Source organism: Rhyacophila brunnea, unplaced genomic scaffold, assembly GCF_057557595.1.
Source record: "Rhyacophila brunnea isolate RB1 unplaced genomic scaffold, BYU_Rbru_1.0 scaffold_4, whole genome shotgun sequence".
In the NCBI taxonomy this organism is placed as follows: Eukaryota; Metazoa; Arthropoda; class Insecta; order Trichoptera; family Rhyacophilidae; genus Rhyacophila; species Rhyacophila brunnea.
In genome coordinates, this window is record NW_028233068.1 from 16,618,048 (window position 1) to 16,635,921 (window position 17,874).

Sequence of the window (17,874 nt, forward strand, 5' to 3'; positions counted from 1 at the left end):
ACGAGAAATGGATGTCAGCCACTTGCTCAACCTATTAGGTCCATACCCTGACTCACACACACATTGAAAAGCAATATGTGTACCTGCCAGACCCAGGATTCGACCCTGAGACCCACGGCGTGATAGTCCAACGCTTAAGCCGCGCAGCCACCGTGGGTGTCAATTTATATTAATAATTTACTTACTTACCTATTTTCTTCTGTCTTTACCTTGTATTCCGGTGGTTCTTATTAAGTTTTTTTTATGTAGGCATGAATTTGATCTCAATACTATACTGCTATCGATTTTCGATACAATACTCGTATATCACGGGGATCTGTGTTAGAGCTAACTGCATACCTATGTACAAATTTCCGGACATAGATTTACTTGAAACCGCATGTATTCTTTACAAAAAACGGTTTCATAATACTGTAAAAACGGCATTTCCATAGTTTTATCTGTTTTGCCAAGTATTTCGGTATCTTTGCTTAATATTTTTTAACTTTGTGTTGACCTTGTCACCGTAAAACAAATGCGCGTCTACAATCATTTGTATTGGTACACCTGCAAACATCGCTATCTTAATTATTATTGTTTTTGACGGTTCACATCGTACAAATTTTCGCGTTTTGATCACACCTATATTCCACAATAATTCACATAACCACACGTCGCTAATTCCGATGAAATACTAAAAGAAATGCCATTATTTTAGGCAGTGACGTCCCTAGACAAAATGCCACCCCTGGGCAGCGCTATAATGCCGCCCCACTGTTTATAAAGTATTTTTTATCATCCGTGCTTGTATCGTTTCTGGTCACCAATGACGTCGAAGGGCAATGGAAGTAAACTAGACATCACGAACCCGACAAAAAATTGCAGTCCTGTTAAACCTTTTATGTTAATTAATACATTTTGTTTCCAACCAGTGAGCGGAATTTTTAAAGAAAAGATATTTTCGTTATCAAGTAGGTACTCAGTTAAGGTAGCTATTTCTATATATACCAAATGATTCTCCTCGATTTGCCGCCCTTCGAGTAACTGCCGCCCCCAAGCGACGCTCAATCTGCCTACCCCCACGGGACGTCACTGATTTTAGGCCACATTAATTGCTTATTTGTCAGTACAATTTCATATTATGTTTTTCAAACGCGCCGAAATAGGAAAAAAATGGTATTTTGTAAATAATTTCAGACAATGTTTATTTGTTTACCGACAGATGTATTAGACAAGACAAAAGTTAGTTTGCAGATATATTATCATAGGAGGGATTGAGTTTAACAAACTGACAATCACTCATCAACTAAAAAGGTGATTAGAGGTAGTCATTTAAAATGGATACTGCAAATATTATATTTACTATGCTAAAATTCTTCTGGAATCGCTACTCATTCTAATATAAATACATAATATTATAGTAGAATCCAACTTCACGATATTGTTTAGATACGTTTAGTATGAAATTACTTGAAATCAAATTTCCCGCGTCAATAAAATGTTCCATAGACAAAATATGCCACGTCATTGGATGTATTTCAACCAATCACAACGTAGCGTCGCGACGTCTCAGTCGACGTTAGTTCAATATCGTAGAAAATACAACTTTTCCGAGCGTCTGTCACACGGAAGGTAAATAACATCAAATTAATACTATAATAAAAATACGTAACTAACAATTTCATTGTTTGGAGGCTCTATTTGATCATACGGTCATCTGTCATCCCAAAAATAATTGATGTTTTTTTCATAAACGAAATTTGCTTCGGATTTTGTATGTCCTAATTTATTTTCGTGTGATTTTCAGCCTTATGCGCTAGGTATAACACTTTGGTTTAATCTACAGTCATTTATACATAATAAATTTATGATTATAGGTTGATACAATGTGTGTCATACATTTCTACACAGACTAAATATAGACAAATAAGATATTGATTAAACACTTCGATATTCTTAATTTGACCTGGTTATTTTTATTTTCAGATTGGGTCCTCATCATGCTCTCCAGTTTCCGTGCTTCGGGGCCCCAATCCAATATACAGTCAGATGGACAGGGCCCCCAGGGAGAGAGGGCTCTTTTGACAAGCACTCCGCTTAGAAGTCGAGCGCTTTTCAATAATAACAATGTGTCCTCAAACAAAGGTATGATCATGATAATAAAATTATTATTTTACGGCACCCTTGTCGCCAAGCAGTCTATGTTTCGATGCACACAGAACAAACTTCAAACCATTACAGATGAAATCAGAATATAAATCATTTACGTTCTAATGGTAGGCTGCTTCTGAGAAACTGCCGGCACAACTTCGAAGGGCACTTGACGTTCGTTGCACGACATATACGCACGCACAAGTGTAGAGTCCAGTGTTGCCAATTGTCATTCATAAAAATATGCCAGATAGGGTAAGAAAACAAGCTATATGACTGAAAATGCTAGATTAAAAAAAAGTGAACAGCACTAGCAGTTCAAAAAAATGTGTCAATAATTATAAACATTGTTTTTACAAGAACAAAAATCGGAAAAGAATTAACTTTTTTACAACTGATGTCATAAAATTAAATAATGAGTTCAAGTAATAAATTAAGTCGTCATTTTGTATGTAGGTAACATTATACACCCACGGTGGCCGGACGGCTTAAGCGTTGGACTATCACACCGCGGGTCCCAGGTTCGAATCCTGGGTCTGGCAAGTACACATATTGTTTTTCAATTTGTGTCTGTCAGGGTATAGACCTAATAGGTTGAGCAAGTGGCTGACATCCATTTCTCGTAAAAAACAAAATCTGTTAATACAAACCTATACTCTGTGGAGGCCCATATGATCCTATTAAGAGCGGACATGGTCGAAAGAAGAACATTATACTAATCATAAGATATATATATAATATGTATATATACGTCTTGATTTACCTGTTGTAACACAGCGTAACATAGTACCAGTGGCGCACCCAGGGGGGGGGGGGGGGCAAGGGGCCCTGGCACCCCCCAAACATGAAAATTATCAGAATGATTTTAAACATTGAAATTGAAAGCCAATAAACTATACCTTGGGCTTAGATAAATAAAAACACGGCAAAAAAATGATTTTAATTTCTAACATAAAAATTTCGAAACACTAATGTCGGGTTTTTTTAGAAACCCAATCCTTAATGGAACTGTCAAAAAAATCTCGGTGTCCACCCGAATTCCGGAGTGGTGTAGGTCATGGCTGGGGAGGGCTGACAGGGCTCTAGCCAGGGGTCCCGGGCTGTGGGGGGCCCGGCGTGTCGGGTTGACCAGATAAGTGAGATAAACACACATAATAAATTAGTTTTAATAGTAAAAAAAAAAGATTATACTTTATGACCATGAATATTTTAGATTATATAATCGTGCAATATATTTTTTGATTATTATGTGTCGATACTTGACAGCTCCATTATTAAGGGGGGACATGCTCAGCGTTGGTCAAAATGGAGCTTTTTTTCTATTTTCAAAGCATGATCCTGGACATTCCTTAAACGTTGTAGATAATCTATTTATATAATTTTGAAGCCTTATTATCCTTTATATTTATTTTAAACATTTGATGACTGCATAAAGTATTTTTATTAGATAAAATGCCATTCTTTCAAACCTCTCGCTTTAATGTTTTAGAATATATTCATATTTCAGTAAGTACATAAATGTGCAGTGGTGTTAAGATTTTTTACATTTATTAATTTTTAAACGCATTTAAGAGGTTTAAAAGAATACTATTTTATGTAATAAAAATACTTTATGCAGTCATCAAATGTTTAAAATAAATATAAAGGATAATAAGGCTTCGAAATTATATAAATAGATTATCTACGTTTAAGGAATTTCCAGGATCATGCTTTGAAAATCGAATAAAAGCTCCATTTTGACCCACGCTGAGCACGTCCGTCCTTAAGTGAAACAGTTTTACACAAGGTATAGTGAATCCAGCTGATGGCTAAAGAAAAACTGTCACAGTCGATTCTAAAATCGAAAAATGCCCAAGGTGTCTTTGATTCTTTTCATTGACAACCATGCGCGCTATAGATATAATATGTACAATCATAAATAGTCTGGTGTTCGAATTTAGAACTAGGCTCATCACGGTATAAAAAGTATTGAATTATATGTCAAATGTTAGCATATTGTGGTGCACTCACTCAGCGGACAACTTATATTGGTGGTCCTATACCAATTGCACTATTCAGGCAATAACATATGATTCAGCGTTTATATTTTTTTCTAGGATATGAAGCTGTACCTGATGGCGGACAAACACCGATGGCTGGTCTCCAAGGAAGAAGGACTTTCGCATTTTGGACCTTAGTCGCTCTTTTACTTCTTTTGGCTGCAGGAAATCTGGCTCTCACTTTTACTATTCTTGGAGTATTAAGACTTGGTCAAGGTTTGTGTTGATTACTTTTTACTTAATGTGTCTACATATTATGTGCAATAATTTCACAGTAGGTACATCTTATACATTACGTATTCTAGAACCATAATAAATTGGCTGCGATTTTATCACACTGTATGCAGTGTTAAGGATTTTAGCGGAAGTCTGGGGGCATAGATACATAGCTGAAAGTGCGGGGGGATCCGTAGATAATGGAGAGTTTTTTTTATAGCAACATTGAAATGAGCAATATTTTTACATGCGGTCGGCATGATGGGATTGCACCTTCATAAGAATAAAAATGATATCTATTTAAATCTCTCAGAGTAGAGCAGACCCGGAGTCCCTATTTTGGAAACAATGTGTCAATACAATACAATAAAGTTTGAATTCTATATCTGGTTAAAAAACTTACATTGTTTTTTCAATATTGATTAAAAAATATAATTAAATTACACACTAAAAACGTTCAAAAAATGTTATCAAGGCTCCCAATTATTATTATAGTCAAACTATTTGATTAAGAATGAAACATTTCACTATTTACAGGCATGGAAAGTATTGAATTGGTGCCAGCTGCCAATACAATAAAATTCTACGGATCAGCGGATTTAGGGCACGTATATAAACGAGATGGACTGCTCAGCGGTTTCACAGATTCACCAGTTCACGTTTCAAGCGACGCAGGCAGTGTGGCCATAACCATTCCATCCGGTAGAACCAACGGAAAACCGGAGACCAGAATATTGGCCAGCGGTACTAATATCTCTTTGATGAGTGCTGGACCCTTCAAAGTTACCAACCCAACAACTGGAGAGACTGTATTTTCCACCGCATCACCTGTTTTTGATCTGAAGGATGGTACCCGACATTTAAATGCAAAGGTGACAAATGTTTGTTTTATTATTATATCATTTAGTTCATTCATTTTTCTCTATAACATGACATGATGTCACTCCAATTCTAAATTGCTTTAAGTGTGTTTAATTAGTTTTGAGTTAAGCAAGTTAGAATATTGAATTGAAATATGAAATGTTGGTGTATATACAGCAGAATAGAATAATTTCGGGTAACAAATATTAGGTAAGATATCTGTGATGTATTCCTGCATTTCAATGCACATGTTGATCATTCTGATTACAATCACGCTGAGAGATAATGTGTTATTTAATGAAAGTTAAATCACTTGACAATTATTGTCAGTTGTGCTACCGTATACACAAATTTAAATCGATGCATAAAAAGTATTTTCCCCACCCATTGTAAAAAATTCTTTCATCACATTCTGGTAAATTGAAAGTCAAATGTACATGTAATAAGTATAGTACATTTTTTTCATATTTCAGATGGCATCGACAGGTCGCATTGCCTCGCCTATAGATTCTAATTTGACTTTGCGCTCGGATCTGTCAGCCATACTGCGCGGTGCAGAGGGAACTAGACTAACCTCAGACCACATGGAATGGACTGCAGACAAGGACATCATCCTCAAGGTGGCGGCTAATGGTAGCTTGGCATTGGGCGGAAGGGGCGGAGTATTTGTGGATGTGGCAAATATTCCAATAGTGAAGGTAAAAATTAAAAGAATAACACCATTTGTTTGACTTAAAATTGCCCGTAATTACAGTGGTAATTAGAGAGAACATTGCTTGAAACACTATCTTGATTTTCAGGTGTCTAATCAAAACGCAGGTGAGACGAAACAGAACAGTGATATACAACAACCTGTCCCCCAGTATAAAGTCTGTGTCTGCATGCCGGAAGGTCGGTTGTTTAGAGTTGCCGTACCGAAAGGTGGCAGGGCCAGCTGTTCTCATATCAACATGGCGCCAGGGTATAACCCTTGTGCGTGAATCTATAAAATGGTTTAATGTGTTCATTATTGTAAGACGCTATTGATTGTTATTAGGTTTTTACAATTAGTTATATTCGTCAATAGAAATAATCATATCGTTCGTACAACTAAAAAAATGGAGTAGGAAAAAGTAGGAATAATTAGGAAGTTTAATTAATTATAATTATAGTAAGAGTCACCATAGTTACTTTTAAAGAAAAGTTCTACTCGAATCAGGTATTTTTTTTAATGTTTAATGTTAATTTTATAACTGTTACATAAGCATATAGCGTCAAGCTTTTATGGACGAAATATAAGCAGCATTTAATTGACATTTCTAGAAAACAGTGTAGTTGTTATTATACATAGAATGTTGTGTTTTGTATCAAAATATTAATAAAAAACATTGATTGTATAAAAATACTCTCTATTTATTTATAATTGAAAAAATAATAAGACAATCACTTCATCAATGAATAATACAACACTAGCCACCCGGTACTGCTCCCTATGGGAGCAAATGTGGTATGGTTTGTGAGCATATGGATGTATAATTTAATTAGTATTTAATTAGTATCTAATTAGGAGAAGAAAAATTTAATTTTTCAATATCCCCAATTCATATTTTCCCTCTATTTTTACATTTATTATTGCCATAAGTCCATTACCATTATTGCCATTAGTCCCTTTAAAAATATAAAATCGGGATTTCATTGTATTTTATTTTAAAAATATCATTATAAATTAATAAAAGAAAGCTATTATAATGCTGGAATATTTCACATTTCACTCAAATAATCTTCTACAGTTGCTTCATTGTACCTGAAAATTGTAAAAAAAACCTCTTTTACATGAATTCAAGACATAGATAGCTACATACAGCCTTTTTTAAATTTAGAATGACTTCTCGAATGACCCCGATTCTCTTTTGCACAGTGGGTACGAGTGCCTTCCAGATACTAGCGTGTAAAAAAGATATAATGGACATATAAGAATAGGAGATAGATTCCATTACGTAAAACAAACTCTCAAAACAAAAACAAAATTTTTTTGCTGAAGTTAAATCGCATTTTCCGTCACTGACTTGATATTGATATCTGTCTGCCCCTATCTGTCTGGTGTCTGGATCACATTCGGCGATAATAAATTGCTGCCTGATTTCCAGGATGTTCTATGTCACTTTCAGTAAAATTCTCAGGAGAGCAACTTGCAAGTTCACATTGAAATAATTGCACAACCAATCTATATAATATATAATATTAAAAACTGTGTTCTACATATAAAAGAATAACTTATTGTCGACATTATCAACAAATCCTTACATAATTCTTGTATTCTGAATAATAAGTTAAACAGAGTTCTGGAAATAGAACAAAATGGCACATTAAAAAGTCATTTTGCTCAAAAATGTGATATGGAACAACCTAGAAATCAGGCAGCGAAATTGCGACCAGTTATCATTTTTTAGAAGTATTAAAAGAAAACAATCTGGGTAAAAAAATAATTATGTAGTTAGATTTTCATAGATCGTGTTATTGCAACACTGTGTAAAGAGAATCAGATGTATTCTTATGTTAAATTAGATTACAGTCATGGCCCCCACAAGGGATAGGCTGACAGGGCTCTAGCCTGGCAGCCCGGGCTTAAAAAGGTCCGGCTTCACAGGTCGGCCAGCTAAGTGTTATGAACAGAAATTTTTTGTTATGTCTATCAAACTATCCTTTTGTATCATCATTTAAACTGATTATTTTTTTCCTAAATCCTGTAGAACAGTGTTTCCTAATTAAATTTAGTCGCAAAATAAAAATAATAAGATTTTTCTCTTAATCAAATGATAATTATGGTATCAGATTCTTTATTTGATTAGGTATTTGGGAATCGTTCTCGTTATGAATAGTAAAATTCGCTATTTTATTACATGTATATTAAACATTTAAATTTATGCAGCTGCACGCCGTGATTCTATCTTTGATTATATTGTAGTACCTAGGGATACGAATACCGGTTGGAAAACACTACTCTAGTACACAGAACAGAACACAGAATCACAGAACTAGCCTTAGCAATTGATAGGGAGGCCCGTCAAAGATCCCGACCTGGGGGCCCGTGTTAGGATGTGAGGGCCATGATTACAAAACATATATGCATGCGCCACCTGCCACCAGCAAAAGCGCCAGCATGACCATCCGACTCATAGCACTACTTGCCCAACCCGCCTGCTGTATGCAGAGTAATGGGAACATATAATGATCGACTACGCATTACACTGAATTGCTTCGCTCAACTGAATGTTGGCAAGGGAGAGATCAACATCGCTGGCGTTGGAGACCTTAATGCGGAGGGAAGACTGATGGAGGAGCTGTATTGTCGGCTCCCTAAAATGGATTCGGCCATGTCATTTGTGACTCCCCATCGTCCTAAGCCTGTATCTTCATTGCTGATTCTCGGCTGGGGGTCCTCCGATTCAATCACTTTTTGAATGAGTACGTCATATGTGCGGAAATCACCACCCCTGGAGGGTGTGCAGTTATAGTATGTATCATCAATGTATTTCAGCTATATGAGTCCGAGGGAAGAAATGCCAATGCTGTCGGATGCAATGATTTGTGACTTTGGCGATGGAGACGTCGTTATTGGAGCCAACACGAACTCACAGTCTCCACTTTGGGCGCCTGTTGACCAACTCACAGGCGGTGGTAAATATATCGAGAATCTCATAGCAGAACGCAACCACTCGATTATCAATAACGCCAACAGCTCACCTACTTTCATATCGAGGCAAGGGAGTTTCACATTGACAATTACGCTGATGTCTGTAAGTTAGGACTTCACGCACACAAGATTTTCATTGGCATTGAGCGGCCACTAGGTTGTGAATTCACCAGTACCCACCTTGAAACACAAGGACGATCTTTCCACAGATGTTAAGATCCTTAAGCAGGCCCGCATTGTGGCAACGCTCCCATACAGTCACTTTTTCGCTATTGCCATCTGACCGGAGGATAGAGCCGCAGTACAAAGTTATGAAGTAGCAACTCTACCATAGATGTAAGATTGTCCATGAGCTCTAAAAGTTGTTATACACGGTCTGGCATATGACGCCATGTTGCATACATGCAGACCTTCTCTTCCAACAGCAGACAAATGCATTTTTTTTTCAAATATAAAGTGGTTCATGGAGATAACCAGGCTGACCCCAGACCATTGGACTTCTCAGTACTTAACCTGATACAGTGGTTTTGCTCTGTCCACTTGGTCAGCTAGAATCTTCGACTTGATTATGTGGCAAAATACAGGATGCCGATCACATCTTTTTAGTGTCACCATATATCGATTGAAAGAGAAGAATTTTTCATGTCAGTCAAAAAGTTTTCAGCTTTTACGGTAAATGAGAAAGTCCTTTTTCTCATCGAGAATTGACCGTAATATATTATATCAGAATAAGAATCATATACTCTCTAGCAAACACTTTGGAAAGTTGCTTTTAGCACATTCTCAGCATAATTTCGAAGGGTGCCTAACGTTTATTGTGCCAGAGTAAATGCCTGTATAATGGGTGTGGAGAAGTGACGGACGGTGGAAGGAAAAGCAAGTACGCACATGCGATTTTGATTTGGATTTAAAAAATTATCTTATGTACGATATGTAGTTCGCATGCAATGTATAAATTGTCATGTGATGATTTGACCCTGACCAAGCATTATGTAGTTAGGATTTAAAAAGTTTCTTAATCTCTTCTTTAAAATTAGAAGCACGTTTAGACCTTTCAATGTATGGTAGACCATGGTCTCCACTTGAGGAGTAGTCTGAGTAGAAGTCCCTCAGTAGAAGAGAATCGTTGAAAGTCTTTTGAAAGTAGATCCAACAGTCTAATTGTAATGTGCTACCATCGTCACTGAAATAAAATCAACATCATTAATTGACATACTATTTACTTCTTGAGAGTTGTATATTTAATAAGTACGATTTAATATAATCATTAGTTGACTCCCTTTTCCGAAGTCGTGTTAACTTGCCGTAGGATTAACCAGAAAGAAGAATAAAAAAATTACATTTATTTTAACAGCACAATGTATCATTAAATTGGTGTTTGTAGCAGCATTAAAAGAAAGTGCTCAGTGATCTGCTATTCTTATTATATTTTAACATATTATGTCACATTATTCAACACATGTGGTGAAATTGAGTAAGAATAAAAATTTATTCAGGGAATAGATCTTCCCATCTATTCCGCTAACTAAGACTCGAACTTAATCGTAATTAAATAATGTTTAACAAAAGTTCATCCAACGACAGTGGCGGCCATAGACGACTATTATTAGCTGCCAATGATATATTCTTAAATGAGTTTTTAATTATCTATTTAATCTTATGGCCTCGTTAAATAAAATACACTCTAGGTAATTAATGTTACTCCTTTAAGTATGAAAGTCTATGAAGGTTAGAAGGTTAGCAATAAATTATCAAAGACTCGATTATGAGATAAATTTTGGCATATTACGACACAAGCTAAGTGAAGAGTTAGCACCTGTTCTTGAGTAGAACTTTGTCGACTTCTCTGACGAAGAATTCGGGATGTCCCTCTAATTCATCAAGTTTCTCCAGCATCTGTGAGTCGACTTCATAAACTTCACCTGAAAATATATTCATTTTGGAGATATAAGATATTGGTAAAGATTATAACTGTTGTACAGAAGGGTACAAAAAGTTATTCAAATTCTTTTACAAACTTTAAATTGATCAAAATGATACAATACTAAATACGCAAGCTGTTTTGCCTATTTGGGTGGCGATGATCAAATTCTGACATTCACAGTTTTTTTTGAATTGACAAAAATATTCGTTCAATTTAATATAATGTACAACTACCTATATCTACTTGAAAATCATTCTTCATCTAAATCTATTAACAAATATGGTTTGTACACCAGCGACCCCCTTCTTCTTCTTCCTGGTGCTTCAAACCTATGTGCCTCCTGGCCTCCATCCAAGTCTATCCAAAGCTGCTTCCCTCAGGTTTAGAATGCCCTAGGTCTTTAAATCCAACTCGACACTATCTTTCTATCTTGTATAAGATCGATCAGGATTTCGTTTGCCTTCCGGCTTTGAGAATGTCAGTTTGTCATGCGTGACTCGTCCATACTATGTACATGGCACACGTCCCACTCCACTCAATTCAACCTCAACCGTGTATCATTGATGGGTTTGATTTCCGTATCTTTGGTCATGCACCAGGATTCCGAGCCATAAATGACAATTGGTTTTAGTGTGTTGGCGTTTTTCTCAAGGATCACAAATACTTATCTGGCCGATAAATGTGTCGGAAGTATATTAGCATTTGTATTTCAATAGCACCATTCACATTAGTGGGATCCGATACAACTGTCGGCGATGACACATTTACTGGACGTTTTGTCACAATTTTACTGTTGGGTCGGATATTATTGGCATAACAACTTGTATTGCGCCGTTCACACTTGTCAGACCGGCATGTACCCCACCCACCCACGCATACCTGCTACCCGCCCCCGCCCGCCAATAGTGTTGAGGCGCGTACGCAGAGAGGACTCATTTCATGTTTGATATGGAAGCCGAAATAAATCCAGGACTTTTAATACAATGTTTAGGTACAACAGGTAGAGCCGACAATCGACCAACGACAAGTGTCGGTCCGACCTAATGTGAACCTGCTCTCAAATTTAAAAATCAATTTAATAGAAAATAAAAATAATACCGTGAATCATATTCCCCTTTCCAGGTGACTGTAGCAGGAATGGTATATTGTACTGTGTAGCGATGATCAAGGGGTACATCTGCACAGTTTCAGCTTTTCCCAGCAAAGTGGCCTTTCCATTGGACACATTTGTTAGCAAGGGGTGATTCGGTTCACCAGATTTCAGTGTCCCGTACACAAACACTTTGTGCATCGTCATTCTTCACAATAAAATAATATAAAACATCATTAAAGTACTTAACTTGATTAAAATTTAAAAAAAAAAATGATTATTGTTTATAAAATTGGGTAGATAGATATCCATGGAAAAGTTGGCTCTGTTTTGAAGTGAGGCATTAAATTCATCAGGCCGATAAGTCAACAATTAACACACTACCTCATGTTAATAAAACTTTGTATTTGACATTGGTTTGTACAACAGCTGTTGTCGAATAAAACGTGTAGATACGAAGTTGTTGGCATATTTGTATCTAGTAGGTCCTTATTATTTTGTCTTATGTCTTAAACATAGTTAAAATACATATTTATAGATTTAAGTGGTTGATGAAAACTTACCCTTTTCTGACTTTTGTTCTAGGACTTAGGTAGCTCTCTTTCTTTGTGTTCACATTTAATTTAAATATTTCAGTGTTGCAGACTCACAATTTTTTTTATGAATCACATCTATTATCTAATGAATTCTAAGATCTGTGACACGATAGCTGACATAGCATGATAACATAATATAAATAGACATCCTTGATCATCAATATATTGTTGAACTGTCAAAACAATCAAGATTTTATTCGTAAATTACCGCCATTTTTCAATTATTGCAATGGCTGTTACGTGCCAATTTATGTGGCTGACTAATATTTTGACCGAATTCTATTTTCAAAAATGGCATAGACAAAAAATATTTGGTACTTAATGCCGGCGCTCCATTGGCACGCAAGTCAGACGATTTACAGTCTTCGGACTTTTTTTTCGCGTGGAGCACCCCAGGTCTGCGGACTTTTTAATCCGCAGACCAGGCTCGTTGGATTTCAAACATGTTTGATATTTTACCTCCGAGTTGCCAGACTTCGTCCGTCGATCGCAATGCAAATTCGATTTGACATTAATACGCAATCATTCGAACCGCAAAAAAAATCTGTAATTGTTTTAAACATTTTCATTGATTTATTTGTTAATTTACACATTATATATTGAGAGATTTACCAATTATTTTTTTATTTGTATTTATGAAATTCATAAAAGAAAACGTAATTCTTGTGTTGTTTTCACTGCTATATTATTTTACGCAAGTCTACATATAAATAACACAAAATTATAGGGTTATCAGAAGACATTACGATAATCGCAATTTTTTACTTTTGAAAACTCGACTTATTTATTCGTTCATTGATCAGTAGCAGGGCATAGACAAATCGTACGATTTATTGTCCTCGGACTTTTGGCTCGCCAATGGAGCGCTGGCATAAGGGTAAGCTCTACAGAATTGCCCTTGAGAATTGAAAATATGATTTTTTTATATGTGGTCCGGAATTGTTGGTCTACTAGCAGACAGAATGGGGTGACCAAAAAATAATACATATCTTCTAATATAGGTAGGTACGTAAATGTTACTAAATTCAATTTGTTAATCAACTGTTTGGGAGAAAGTATTGAAACCAATATGATGGTGACATTTTCAATTATGTGGTTACCACAATATAAACTTAATAATATATTAATAACTTTTTAACCTGAAATTGTCCGAGAATTAAACATACGAAGGATGTTGAAATGCATATCTACCTACATTTTTATTTCATGTGCTATCCAAAAAACATTAATAATGAATAGTATTTATTTTTAATGTTTAGGACCAACATATTAAAAATAATAGGTACTTATTGCGCAATTTTACTTTTATACAACTAGTGAAACAATAGGTAAGTAGTACCTACCATTATTTATGTAAAGCCAATGGACGAAATAATTTATATCATGAGTGCCTAAAAATAATTATTAACATACAGTCACCACACACATTTATTTTTTATTCGCCAGTCGGACTGGCAGGCAAAAAATAACGTCAGGGCTGTCGAAGACATAAATATTTTGTACTTTTTAAGTTTTATTTATAATATTTATATTATTTAAGTTTTGTCTATCTAATATCCACTACGGTTCACGTAGTGGCATGTAGGTACCTGTTTTTCTGGGGTCAACTAATTCAAAAAGTAAACACCCATAATAGAATTTTTCCAGTTTTGGTTGCATTATATTCCAACTCATTTCCGATTTTATTAATGGAAATTTCTCGGTGTACATAGTAAACAAACCTACGAATAAAAAAAGACGGGAAGGAACACATTGATTCATCGCAGTAAAAACTGGCAACCAAATTCGCCATTTTGGAAAGCGACGATTTTGCGTAAACAAATATCACGTGGTCTGCACGTGTGCGGTAAACTTCGTATGTGTTTGTAATTTTGTGTATTTTATGTTTGTGTATCATGCATTGTCGGCCATATTTTCCGGCCTTTCTGATTGCCGTGATTTTTTATTCGTAGAAACAAACAGCATTTTTTATTAGTTATATAAAGTCAACTTTGAGCTTTGAGCCGTGTTCACTCATGAATGTAATTCTTCATTTAAGTAAGTCTATATAAATTTTGATGTTATCTTGCAGAGAAAACAGTTATCTGACCTTTTCACTATATTATATACATGCAAATATAATGTTTTCAAATAATTGATATGGATTATATAATATATTCCATCGTATTATTTTCTCGAAATCATAAAGATACTATAATAGTATTTGAGTATCAACCTATGTTCAATTTGAATTGGGTTATAATAATAATATACCCGTAGATATATCAACAGTATGTTTGCCACGATATCCACCCAAGTTATCAGTATATACTTGCACAGGTTTGATTAAAAACTATGATGAAATTAACATTTTACAAATATTATATTATTTTGACAGCCCTGTTTTTTCTGATCAGCGGACACGTGCAGCTGTTTATCAAATAATAATGTAAGATTGTCCACAATAATAATAATGTAGAAGGTCGACAATAGTAATAATAATATATTTTTTAAATAAAATCTCCGATGATTAGTGATTTTTGCCAAAAGATCGATTTAAATTAACGTGCGTACGACGCCGAGGTCCATTTCATACTAAATTATATTTGAATACGGAGCCCTTAACTATCACAAACGATTTATCTTTTTATCAATACCAAAAAAAGTTGTGCACATCATATTATTACATAATATTCTAATGAACAGTGGCGGAACTATTGCGCAAAACCATGTCCACGAATCATCCTTAAAAATAAAATTTAATAACATACCACTAGCAAAGAGATTGACTCCTCTCTCTCTTTGACCACTAGTGACTTTGATTTGGTGTGGTTACCAAATTTAAAAGTTTACAGCTTATCGAAATATGTATTCAATTCGACAATTTTATTTCATTATTGAATGGTACAACCAAAGAGATTGGACTCATTAAGGTAAACGTACCAGTAGTTGACCACTTAAGAAAAAAATTCAACAAAAATAACGATTAACGTTTAGCATTACGCCGAATGTTGGCAAAGCAAGTCTGCTCATAATGGATCAAATATCTTAATTAATGTGAAAAGACAAAAATTAAGAAAGGGTCTGTTACAAAAAAATTGTGTTCAATTTTTCAAGACCATGTTTTTGTTCCAGTAGTTGACCATCCAAAAAATTGAAAGTTCCAGTAGTTGACCACTATATGTTTCAGTAGTTGACCATGTCTAATCAGAAGGCTTTATGGCAAATCTGTCATCAGAGTTGCCTCAGGGCTTCCTGTCAGACCACTCTAGCCCATAGCTACTTGAATCAACTTGGTAGCAATGGGCGGTTCAGTAACAAGTTACATAGGATAGGATTTTGTTTGACAGCCAATCATCAGCTTTGTTCGGGTAACAAAAGGTGCAAAATTAGTTACTTCAAACTAAAAATACAAAAATATATTTATTTTAGCAACTAAGTACATACATACTAGATAGTAACGCATAGGCTCAGTACTTACCAAAATAAAACTTCACATAAAAATCCTTAGATATTCCAAATAAAGTCCAATTCCGGAACTAAATAAACATTAAGAGTTTTGCTTACTTGTGTCAGGTCATTTATGTGGGATACTACCGCCTTCCATTCATGGCTAAGTACATCGGGTCGCTCTGGCCATTTCCATAGTCTCCCGCACTTTTGCATCGATGAAATAGTAGCTTTTACTTTAGAAATATGGTCGATTTTCCCTGGGAAGTATTATAATATAATATTCATTTATGACTTTCATAACGGGCAGCCATCGAGTTTTATGATTAAAGCTTTCATCACTAGACTTATGCCATTCACTCTCCGCTGAGTCTGAAATGTCAACACTTGGGTTAGAAGACTCGGAAGAAAAACGCATTTTCTTCTTGACTGCTTTCAATTCCCCCATTTTTTTCTTCCTTTGCTTGCTCATTTAGTTCTTTCTTTCTTTGCAGCTCGTTCTTTTTTCAACCGTTCCATTTCTTCTTTCTTCCTCTTTTTGTTTAGGAAATACTCCTGGCAAGGTTTACCGGAAACACTGGTGGGGGTTTTTCCCTTTTTTGCTTTCTTCTTGAATTTTTCTTCCCCTTCACCGGGGAAGACAAAATGTCTCTTGAATGGACTACGAATATTTGATGGACCAGCCACGGGTTCACTGGCGATTGGAGACGAAGTATCATTACAAATCCTTATACCAGCCTTAGGTGCACTGGCGATTGGAGACGAATCACCATCACAAGTCGTTAGACCAGCCACAGGTGCCCTAGCGATTGGAGATGAAACATCATAATAATTCATAGTATTCTAGGCGGCCAAAGACATCATATCATCGGATTCCTCTTCTTGCAATGCCTCATCGATGTGTCTGACCGGGTCAGGTGGAGTGATATTTTCCAACTCATTTTTTACTTTTCGTCACAGTGCGAACAGTGACTTGTCATCTTGATCAGGTTCGTTGTTTTTGCGGAATGATTCAAGATTTTCCTCATCAATGTTTTTACTCAGGAACTCTCTCTAAATACCGCTTGGGTTCCTCTGATGTAACCATTGAAGGCACACTTTACGATTCTCCTGGTACTGTTACAGCTTAAGGGCTCCATGGACAAAGTCCACATTTTCGGAAATTTCTTGAGGAATTCTTTTGTACTTGTAGAGGACTGTAGTTGGTGTGACAGCCCCACCGACACTCCCTGTTACTATGACGGTTATGCATTCTTTATCGTCGACATTTACCTGCTGGTACACTGTCCGATTCCTTTTTTCCGATTCATTTTTTGGCTAAGACCCTGCTCCCCTAGGGGCGGCAGGTTATATGTAAGTATGGTGAAGCAGGCAGGTTATATAAAAAAGTATGGTGAGGTAGGCTGATAAACAATTCGCGGCAAAACTAACGTTAACATTATTAATTATATGGGTACGTTATAATAACCAAAGTAAATCCTCCGTGATGCCCTGAATTTTTTTTATCACGTCACTATTTCTCGTAACTTGTCGGCTATTGTTGACCTGCTTCATTCAGTTGCTATATATTCAAGTGAGATCCCCGGGGTTCCAGCGGCTAGCTCAGGTGTCCATCGAACCCCGGATTCACAAAAAAAAAAAGTACGATATATTTGAGGGTGGAATTAAATAAAACCACGTCTGTCTCGTGTAACTTGGTATTCCTTATCTTTTACACTTTCTTTACATGTTTAGGTTTTTACAATTAGTTACGCAAGTCCGTATATGTCGGAAAGGGGACGCTTACTAACTTCTTTTCTTTTTTTAAACTTCGCGTACCCACGCCATTCAGCAAAAAGGACTCTCGTGATTGGCCAACTTTTATCGCGTGATCCTTACGATTTGACGAATCACGAGGACCACCTCGGCGCAGGCGC

General features: G+C 35.9%; 2 protein-coding genes across 3 annotated transcripts; one reads left to right on the forward strand and one right to left on the reverse strand.

Moving 5' to 3' along the window:
- Window positions 1-1,550: 1,550 nt before the first annotated feature.
- Scgbeta (sarcoglycan beta) lies at window positions 1,551-6,624 on the forward strand. The gene is made up of 6 exons (XM_085954589.1): window positions 1,551-1,611; window positions 1,966-2,124; window positions 4,227-4,385; window positions 4,923-5,257; window positions 5,720-5,944; window positions 6,047-6,624. The coding sequence occupies exons 2-6, from the start codon at window positions 1,980-1,982 to the stop codon at window positions 6,224-6,226; spliced, it is 1,044 nt and encodes a 347-aa protein (XP_085810715.1). The 5' UTR covers window positions 1,551-1,611; window positions 1,966-1,979; the 3' UTR covers window positions 6,227-6,624.
- Window positions 6,618-12,716, reverse strand: LOC147066998 (putative gamma-glutamylcyclotransferase CG2811). 2 transcript variants are annotated; one of them, XM_085954604.1, is made up of 5 exons: window positions 12,497-12,716; window positions 11,942-12,141; window positions 10,736-10,841; window positions 9,971-10,102; window positions 6,618-7,029 (listed from the first exon to the last, which is right to left on the reverse strand). In XM_085954604.1, exons 2-5 carry the CDS (start codon window positions 12,138-12,140, stop codon window positions 6,987-6,989), a joined length of 480 nt encoding a protein of 159 aa, XP_085810730.1. In that variant the 5' UTR covers window position 12,141; window positions 12,497-12,716; the 3' UTR covers window positions 6,618-6,986. The 2 variants fall into 2 exon arrangements, with proteins under 2 accessions (XP_085810730.1, XP_085810729.1); XM_085954603.1 differs by lacking the exon at window positions 6,618-7,029 and having other exon boundaries at window positions 9,784-10,102; window positions 12,497-12,635.
- Between the last annotated feature and the right edge of the window lie 5,158 nt (window positions 12,717-17,874).